This window comes from Eurytemora carolleeae, unplaced genomic scaffold (assembly GCF_000591075.1).
Source record: "Eurytemora carolleeae unplaced genomic scaffold, Eaff_2.0 scaffold1558, whole genome shotgun sequence".
Classification (NCBI taxonomy): Eukaryota; Metazoa; Arthropoda; class Copepoda; order Calanoida; family Temoridae; genus Eurytemora; species Eurytemora carolleeae.
Window position 1 is genome coordinate 47077 of NW_019397531.1, and position 10668 is coordinate 57744.

Consider the following 10668-nt stretch of genomic DNA (forward strand, 5'->3'; position numbering starts at 1 on the left):
CTTTCATGTGTATATGTAATGTGTATATAAATAAGTGTTATTTTTCCCTTTCAAATTAATTTTTAGTTTGGCTGGTGATGATACCCGCGCTCTCCCCCCCCACTATAGAAGAAGAATTATTTAAAATGTTAATACTTTTCTCAAACAGCTGCCCTATGCATTAAAACTATTACAAAAAATGTAAAAATCACTTTTTCTTGTAAGGTAAAAAGTTTTAAGAGGAAAGTTTCAACCAGAGGGGGACTGGATATTAGCTACCTCTCCGTGTGCATTAGCCATGAGTGTACACTTTGTATAGTTTCTGATAAAGAATATTAAGAGATTATGACCTAATAATACAGTACACACTGCTATTTACGGGTGAAATTTGGACGAACAAACAGAATTTAATATATTAGGATCTGTAGTCAAATAAATATGAAATATTTCAGTGCAATTTATAAAAACAGTCTAGTAACAACATGAAATATTATTATTATAAAGATTTATTCACACACAAAGATATAAATACTTATATAAATGGTGTAATTTAAATTTGTTTAAATAAATTTTTGAAAGTACAGGTTTCCAAAAGAAAAGAGAAAAATATGCAAAATTATGCACAAATTGACGACATTGATCATTACTCATTACATAACATATTTATCATTTCAGTTATTACGTAATCATCAAATCCTTCAACATATAAATTATTCATTCTTGTATTTAAAAGTTCTTGTAAAACCAGAACTTTCCATGCACAGTCCAATGGGACATCAAAATATTTCTTAACTAACATTTATTAAGATCCAAAAAATTTACAGAACAATCATTTGCAATAGAAAATAGATTTCTGCCAAGAACTGTATTAAGGTCATTTTTGCATAAATTAGAAAGAAATCTAATTCAAAGCTTAGAATTTGCTTCAATAGTCTCACAGAAAGACACACACATCTAATAGGTTTACAAATATGAATAAAATTGTTGATTATACAAGTAAGATAGAAACCACATACTTTAGATTGGATCTTTTTCTGGGATACATATTTACATAATTAAAATAGCTTAACAGATAAATCTTTATTTAGACTCAAGCAGAAATGCTTACAGATATTATTTCAACGATTTTTCACCAAAATGTATACCAAACTTTAGAATAATTTCAAAAATAATTGTAAGAATACCACCAAATGATTATTCCATCATCATCATGGTTCTTTTTTTTGGGTAAATATTTAAACATAATTAAAATAGCTTAATCTTCAAATCTTTATTAAACCTAATTAGAATTGTTTACAGATATTATTTCAATGACAATTCACCCAAATATATCCCAAACTTTAGAATAATTTTAAAAATTAATGTAAACATCACCAATGTTACATTTCTTCAAGTTTACCAATTCTGATTTTTAAGCCAGCCAGGTAATATTTTTGGACTTCCATGACATTTAGCAGCTTTATGAAGAAGTAACCAGTCATTTGATGTTAATTTAAAAGGGTTTTTTGACAAATCACATCCCTCACTTACAGAATCTATCGTTGGATATCCATTGCGGGAAAATGTGTATGGAGGATAGTGCATTATTGAATTGCATTCATATGGTACTCCAAAGGTATCGCAATCTCTACATTTATTGAACTGGGATGTTTTATTTTCTTTAATGTTGTTCTCATTGACTTTAATAAAAGTGTCTCTATCCCATCTATTTTGTGTATGCTGAAGACCAAATGCATGAAGAAACTCATGACGTAGTACACCAAAGTATATCCTGAGATCCTTCAGTGTGAACCCACGGTGAGAGCACAACTCTTTGCTCATGTAAAGATAAACATTCTGTATTTCAGGGTCCCTTCCAACATGACCAGCAACACCATTGCGATTATAAAAGCAGCTTCCCCCTGTTCTAAATAATCATAATTAGTTGTAAGTACCAACAAAAGAAAATTTTGGGTTTATTTTAGACTAATATTGATTTTTCTGTAATCTTTTGTACAGGAATATTTTTTTTCTTGGGATCAAGAACTTAAATTGCTACTTTTGAAATGTCTTTTCTGATGAAATCCACAATAAAAAATACCAGTAGATGCATTTGAAAAATATTGGCAACTCTTTTTAATTTTCCTGCTAAATTTTCAATGTTTTTGAATATTGTCTTTTGTTTTTTCTCTAATAGCTTGGTCTGAAATTAATCCTAATTTCAAACTATAGACAAATTATATTTCAACAACCCTACTTGCACTTGCATGGTTTCCTTTTACTTGTATTTTATTTACTTGATGAGTAAGTAGTGATCTTTGTAGGTTGAGTCAACTTGTTTAAATTCAACACAGGATCCTTCTTGAAACTCATCCATTACATACTCGAAAGCACTCTGAATAAACATTTAATCTTTTAATCATTCTTAGGAAGCAAATAAGAAGTTGAAATATATGAAATACTGTAACCTTTCCCGTATTGGATATTGCTTTATCAAATACATATGGAACAGTCATCACTCCACGCACATTCTTCCACCAGCCATCAAACCTGGAAAATATGTTGAAAATAATGATGTAAGAATTGTAAATATGGCATGGCTGGTATTTACTTTTACTGGTTCCATTGAAAAAGTAGCAAACAGAATCATCTGTTTTCCAAAAAACCTTATTTGAATTTTGAATGTAAAATGTAAAAACTGGAAGATTTATAAAATGTTGAATGAACTGATAAGCCTGGCTGCTTATTTTTGTTTTCTTATATTCATGAAAACCTATATATTTGTTTGTGTCAGTATCAATTTTGTGTGAAATTCCACACAAAATGTGGGAAATTTCAGTGCTTTTATTCTTCATAAGGTATCAGGTAGCTCATAAAATCCGCGGTTTGCAGTGGAATGAAAAATGTGTGCATTCTGTGCCCAAAGATTTTCTCATCCTGCAATGAACCCCAGCGTCCAAACAAATTTATAAGTCAAAGTTTTGAATGCAAAAAATGTATCGCTTTTCTTGGCTAGAAAGATTATTTAAACTGCATAGTTTATATAATGTATTAAAAAACATTACACAGGATTAAAATTGTAATCTTGACCCCCCTCAGGTTCCTCAGGTGCCTTCTTAATCACATAATCTGAACTAAAATAGAATATTTTCAGAAAGGTAGATATATATATGAAGGACTAGTAATATATATCCAACTTTTATAGAAAACCATTTTTAGAATTCTTATTAGACAATATGTCTGGTTTAAAGAAAACTAATCAGAGAAAAATCTCTGATGCTCATTGCAATTGATATATTCTGCACTTTACTATGAGAGAAAGTAATATTTTGAATGTAATTACTTCTGACTTTTGCATTGCAATGTAACTATTTATATCTCAGAGAATAATGTACCTAAAACTGCATCCTTCTGAGGCAAAGGAACCATAAATTCCAACAATGAAAATTATCCCAACCTCCAATACAACCATCTGAAAAACAACATATTTCTATTATTTTAACCTTTGAACTGATAGGGCCTTATTGGCCATAATTGCCCTTCATCTAAAAAAGTATCATAAAAGCCCAAGCAACAAGTATGATAGTGTTTTGTGTCAGATATTCATAGTCCTAATCCCGCAATTTAAAAAATCAGGGTAAATACACCTTGGGTCTAAGCTGTTGGGCCTTATTTATGGCTTGCGCTTTCAAATTCAAGGTGCATCTCATTTTCAACAGAGTTTAGTTCAAAAAACTGGTTTGATATTCTATTTGGTGGATTTTCATGGTAGAAATTGGCGCATTCTGGGTTTTGATGAGAATAAGATTCAACATTCAGCCTTATTCTCCACTAAAACCAACCAAGGTTGGTTTTATTTTCAATTGCATAACTCCTTTAGTCAAGCCGAAGATCTTGCAGCTGTTAATCTCGGGACATAAGCTGTTGCCAAAGTTGGGTCAAAGATTGGGTCTTAAAGTCGGGTTTCAGGTATTACAGCTCAAGCCGAAGTTTTTAAATTGCAGGCTCTGATCACTCATTTTTATATCCTATGTGGGCACTTTTAAATTGAGGATTAATGCTTAATCTTTTCATTTTAGTTATTTCATCATGGAGTTTGATTTACTATGCAAACAAGCATTTCCAGCTTTGGATGATAAGTTTGATTTAACTGCCCATGTTTGACATTGCTCAATCAGTAAAACTAATGAGTTATCTTTTTTATTTTGTGATGTGTTCATTCCACTATGTGTACAACTTTTCATTAGAATCATATTTTAATGTAAAGAACCTGTAAAATCTTTCCCTGGGATGATTAGAAAGATGAAAATTTCTCTGTATGATAATTAAAGTACTACATTATGGTTTTGGTGAATTATATTGACGCACTAAGCCTAGGGAAGTCAGAAATATTTTTTTTTGCATTGTTTTGAAAACGTTCCATAAACCTGAAAAAGTTTAATTTTGATAAAACTTTTTGCTCTGTGTGATTGAATAAATTCATAGAAAACTTTCTTAAACCATCATGTTTTTTCTAAATTCACTTTGTTAAGAGTTTAAATCAAAATAAGTATAAATAAATTGTGCTTTTTATTGAGTAGATATCCTTAAACATACCGATGTAAACCTTTTCTGTGTTGCACTTTACTCTAGTTTTGCATTATTTTCATTTGTGTAAAAGAGTAAAAAAGAGATTCTGTTAATGGTTTAAAACTAAACAGCTGATGATTCATTAGAAGGAGATGGCAAAAACACCAATTTGTAATTCTCAAATCTTTTTATGGAAAGTGATTGTAATAGGGTATATAGAGTACTTCAGCGCACAGGGTTCTACAAGTACTTGGCTTTCAAAAATGACAAAAATTGCGTTTAAATGTTAAAAACTAGCCTTTGAGATAATGCACAACTATTGCTATATATGCCCTCAGAGAAAAGTTAATATAGTCATAAATTTGAGATAATGCATAACTATTGCTATATATGCCCTCAGAGAAAAGTTAATATAGTCATACATTTGAGATAATGCACAACTATTACTATATATGCCCTCAGAGAAAAGTTAATATAGTCATAAATTTGAGATAATGCACAACTATTGCTATATATGCCCTCAGAGAAAAGTTAATATAGTCATAAAGGAATTGACTCTTTGCAACAAATTCTGATTTTCTAATCCCTATATCTTCGGATTCCAACGTCTTAAACCTTTGAAATTTCAAACTATGACTTTTGTTAGATCAAAAAATATAAGTTTGAAATATCAAAGGTTTACGACATTGGGTTCCAAAGATATTGGGATTAGAAAATCAGAGTTTGTGGCAAAGAGTCAATTCCTTTGAGCAAAACTTTTATAATTCTTTTGATATGTACAGAGACGCCATGAAGAATGATTTTAAATTTAATTTAATCTAAAATAATAATGTTTTGCCTTATTTTTTTTGCATATTTTTAATGGAAGCACCTTAGAATCATTATTTATATATATAAGTAATTTTATTAAAAAAGCTGATCTGCAGAAATACTGGGGTTCTGCAGGGAACCAAATTGGAGAAGAGACAGACAACAACAAAAAAGATTATAAAGAATGAGGTAGAAATTATGATGACAAGAATAATTAATAAAGTTTTTTTGAAAGATATGTACCAAATAAATTTAAAATTTAAAAGTAAAAGAAAAGAAATGTAAAAAAAATATATGAAAGTACTATAACTACATAGAATACAGATAACTTACCATAAAATATGTACTGAGAAAGAACAAATTCAACTTATCTTTTATGCAAGGAATTATAGCCATTAAATTCATTATTTCAAGGTCATAAAATCAAAAATTTTGACTTTTACTCTATTCATAAATAAAGAATTTGAATTGTAAACTTCAAAATAATATTTAATTTTGCTCTTGGTGGAAAAAAAACTAGTTACCCCTTTGCTATATTTGGTAAAATCAATGATTTTACAAAAATATCAAATAAGTACAAAAAAGTATATTTCTAAATTTCTGACAACTGTTTCTTTAATAGGCCTTCAGACCTTATTTGGAGTGGGGGATAATATTTGATTTTTGAATGTATTAAAAAGTTTGATTTTAACCACTGCTATACATTAACTTTTCCTGAGGTCAAATTTTGTATACCTAAAGGAGGTGGTGCTCTTTGGCCTATTTACTTATTGTAATAGTTATTTAATAAAACTATATATTTGGGGTATAACTACATATAATTTGCAAGGGGTGTCAAATAAGTATTTTTATCTTTTTTATTTAGATCTTCACTTTAGAATTTTCAAAGTTAATAAATGCTAGATATTACAATTAAGATGCATTTCTTTCATATTTTCAAAAAATAAGAATTTGTGTGATTGGATAAGGAAATAATCAACATTAATAATTCCAAATTATGACTTTTGTACTGCTGTTCTTTAGTCGGCCAAAACATAGAAAAGAGGAAGAAGCGTTGAGACTATAAAAAGTGCAAACAATTGTACTGAAACTGGTATTTTAAAGTTGTTGCAATAAAGAATTTCTTTTTCGATATAAACATATATGTAAAATTAATGAAATATTAAAGAAGAAGTTCTCAACTTCCTCTTTATTATATTCAAAATCCACTGCAATGAAACCATGTCAATATACTTACTTGAATTTCTAGGATTGGAGTAGTACATGATTTATTGATTTATGCAGCTAGGTTGTAAGGAGCACAGTTTATAAAAAAAAGTATTCTTATTATTGACCTTTAATTCATAACAAGAATATTTTTTTAATGATTTCAATCAATGTTTTTTGTTGAATGGTGGTCAAATTTATGCCAATTTTTTACCTTAAAAATCTTATTTTTAATTAAAAGTGTGCTAATTTAAAACATGTTAAGTTTCTGTTAAGTTTCCCCTTGAAAATATTTCTGCACTATACCTGCCGATTAAGTACAAATACAGCCTAGGAAAGTAATAAGTGGAACAAAATACCCATGTCCAGAAACTTACCACCTCTTTTTAAAAACTGGTTGTCAGCAAACAAATATTCTTGAACAACCTTGAAACAAGATTTAATGATAGAAGTCAAAAGGAATAATTGATATTTCATAAAACATTTTTACAAGCAATACACTTCATTATTGAATATTCATACAGAATCTATATATAAATTTGGCTTGTCTGTCTGTCTGTTTGTTTGTTTGTATCCAACAGCTGAACCGATCGGGCCCAAATTTTTTGTGGGACATCACATGACCACAGGGAAGGTTTATGAATAATAAAAATTTTTTAAAAAATGTGTTTTCAATGTTTTTAATTTTGTAAAAAAATTTAAATTCTTGAAAAAAATTTTTAAAAAACCGCAAATTTTTTTTCTTCTTTGTTTTAAAATGTAAACAAAAAGAACATGTTCACAATTTGAATAGAAGATGGGCGCGAAGAGCCCTAAAAGCCTAGTATTTACATAATTTTTTCATATTAAATGTAAGAACCCGAGTAAGTAATAAAATAACTTAGATAGCCTTTTGTATGGTAATGATTGAAAATTAAATATTATCAAAGTAAACTAGGGTAGAGAATGACGGATAAAGGATTTTCAGATCTCTCTCTACTTGTCAATTTCTCTTATATGAAAGAAACACTATAATTTTTTAAAAAAACCTCTGAAAATAATTCAAAATTAAAGATTCTATTGATCAAGTGAGTTATAACTTGGTAATGAAGACAATGAGTCTGATTTGGCGCATTTTCAGCCTTGGATGAGACTTCCATTTCAGATCCCAATTTGTCAAAATTTGCCTCATTTGAGCTTAGCCTAGTTCTAGGATGTTCTAATCTCAGGCAACCTGGACACTAACCAATGGACATCTTGGTCCTTCTGTCAATATTATACAAATGGTACAGGATAATCTCAGGGGCAAATATTCTAGGCAAGTTCAAATCTATACATATCCTGCCTGGGTAACACTAGTTCAGTCCGCCTGAGGTTTTTTCATTCAAGCTAGAAAAGACTAAAGAATTTGTGCCAGGTCTAACATCAGGTGTGGATGGTACAACAAATGTAAATGCTTGTACAGAATTAGTGCTGGGTCAATTATCAGGTGTAAACTGTACAACAGAAGGACCTAGTGGTACTAGTAAATGTGTACAGAATGGGAAAAGTGTATACTGCTCGTTTAACAGAAATTAACATATAAAGTCATAAACTCATGCATGATTTGTCTTCAAAAGAAATTCTAAATTAAAAGAATTATCGTAAAAAACAATTAGGTGCCAGGATTTTGTGGATTCCTGCAAAAGATTCCTGGTCATGAAAATGTGCTATGTGCACCAAACTTCAATTGTTTTAAGTTCTTGTTATTTGGAACACAATCAGATTTATATTCAGCAGTTATATAAATAGTAATAATCTTAAATGGTGAAGGAAATTTTACCTAAGTTGGTTCTTTACTAGGGAAAAGGGGTAAATAAAGGGGGGTTAAATCATTATCATCCAACAGTTTGAAACTAGTTCTTTTTTTTACTGTCTAGGGGGTATATAATTTCACTGGAAGGATTAATATATCCTTCCAGGGAGTTTAAAATTCCACTGGAGGGATTCAGATATCCTTTCAGGGAGTTTAAAGTTCCACTGAAGGGATTCAGATATCCTTCATATATCCTTCCAGAAAGTTTAACATTCCACTGCAGGGATTCAGATATCCTTCCAGGAAGTTTAAAGTTCCACTGGAGGGATTCATATATCCTTCCGAGGAGTTTAAAATTCCACTGGAGGGATTCAGATATCCTTCCAGTAAGTTAAAAATTCCACTGAAGGGATTCAGATATACTTTAAAGGGGGTTTATAATTCCACAGGAGGGATTCAGATATCCTTCCAAGGAGTTTAAAATTCCACTGGAGGGATTCAGATATCCTTCCAGGAAGTTAAAAATTCCACTGAAGGGATTCAGATATGCTTCAAAGGGGGTTTATAATTCCACAGGAGGGATTCATATATCCTTCCAGGGAGTTTAAAATTCCACTGGAGGGATTCAGATATCCTTTCAGGGAGTTTAAAGTTCCACTGAAGGGATTCAGATATCCTTCCAGGGAGTTTAAAATTCCAATGGAGGGATTCATATATCCTTCCAGAAAGTTTAACATTCCACTGCAGGGATTCAGATATCCTTCCAGGAAGTTTAAAGTTCCACTGGAGGGATTCATATATCCTTCCAAGGAGTTTAAAATTCCACTGGAGGGATTTAGATATCCTTCCAGGAAGTTAAAAATTACACTGAAGGGATTCAGATATGCTTCAAAGGGGGTTCCTAATTCCACTGGAGGGAATCAGATATGCTTCAAAGGGGGTTTATAGTTCCACTGGAGGGATTCAGATATGCTTCCAGGGATTAATAATTTGTGCTAAATCAGAACATGTGAATATGAACATGTGTTAAAAGAAACTATAAAACAATTTACGACTGATTTTTATTTGATGAGATTAATTCAAAATTATTGATTTATTCACATTTTTTATGACAAGAGTAAAAGTCAGAGAATTATGATTTTTAACCTTGGATGTCAAAAGGTAAAATTTTGAACTGGTATTTTCTGGAATTTTTGACTGGAATATAAGCCTGGTCAAATTAAAATAGTTTCATTGAATTCAAGCATTTCAGGGTAAGCAATACTTTTAAATACTTAATAATGAAAAGTAGAATATGTTTCAGTTTTAATAACTTATTTTCAACTTGTTAATAAATATTTACAAAACTCATCTAGCGTAAACATTTCAGAATATTTTAGAAGATTTTTACAAACAAACTGCCTTTTTGCAATAAACTCAAATTTTATATTTCCTTAATTTTTACAACCTGATGGTTCATACCTTGATATTTCAAACTTAGATTATTTGATCTCACAGAATTCATTGTTTGAAATATTAAAGGTCTACAATAATGTGTTTAAAAGATATAGGGAATAGAAAATCAGAGTTTGTGGCAAATACTCAATTCCTTTTTATGAAATATTTAGCACAACTGAACACTCACCATAAATTCTAACTATCTAACACTAACTAACATCTTTGAATTCTCTCATTTTAATAAAAAAAATGTTAATTTATAATATTACGTTAACATTATCTTACATTACTAAAATAATTAATTTATTTATAACCTTTATTTAAGCTGAAGAAATGTCATAAAGTTATTTCCAGATAATGCATTTTTAAAATTCACAGATATATATATATATATATATGCTAATGTAGCGACGAATAAAGGACCAAATTAAACAGACAGATATTTATTGAATCTAAGATACATCATGGGTTTCAAGTACAATCAAATATATTTGGTTTGGTTAGTTGAGCTTCTGGACTGGAAGACAATTTCTACGGATCTCCACACTAACATGATATCATTTGATAATTTAAATGTTAGTCATGGTGTATATATTGCTGTTACAGTGATGAATACACGTATAGCAGCACTGGCGTGTAATTTGAACTAAGTTTGCAAATGACAATGTAACATTCCCATAATTATGTTATCTAAAGTATCAAGTACCATCTCTAAATTAATCTGGGAAGGTTAATTTTAGGTTTGATTTTACTGAAAATTTATTTTCCAAAATTGAAGTGCTGGGTAGATACATAGATTAAATGCAAATATGAATATGAATTGATATTCATATTTGAATGTTGAACATTTAATATTCTAAAAATGTTGATTTTCTCGCAGGGTAAATGAGTAAAAAATACATTTTTTTTTGTAG

At 29.9% G+C, this 10668-nt stretch overlaps 1 protein-coding gene across 1 annotated transcript; it reads right to left on the reverse strand.

Moving 5' to 3' along the window:
• Positions 1-1234: 1234 nt before the first annotated feature.
• On the reverse strand, positions 1235-3458 carry LOC111714754 (zinc metalloproteinase nas-14). Its single transcript, XM_023489939.1, has 5 exons — positions 3354-3458; positions 3024-3092; positions 2427-2508; positions 2256-2353; positions 1235-1885 (listed from the first exon to the last, which is right to left on the reverse strand). The coding sequence occupies exons 1-5, from the start codon at positions 3428-3430 to the stop codon at positions 1375-1377; spliced, it is 837 nt and encodes a 278-aa protein (XP_023345707.1). The 5' UTR covers positions 3431-3458; the 3' UTR covers positions 1235-1374.
• Positions 3459-10668: the final 7210 nt, after the last annotated feature.

Excerpts from the sequence above, each read along its gene's own strand:
- LOC111714754 (XM_023489939.1), bottom strand. The coding sequence starts at position 3,430 with ATGGTTGTATTGGAGGTTGGGATAATTTTCATTGTTGGAATTTATGGT. Across the intron at positions 2,509-3,023 it reads GATTACAATTTTAATCCTGT|GTTTGATGGCTGGTGGAAGA; the intron begins GTAATGTTTTTT and ends CATATTTTCCAG. Across the intron at positions 1,886-2,255 it reads GATCACTACTTACTCATCAA|AACAGGGGGAAGCTGCTTTT; the intron begins GTAAATAAAATA and ends ATGATTATTTAG.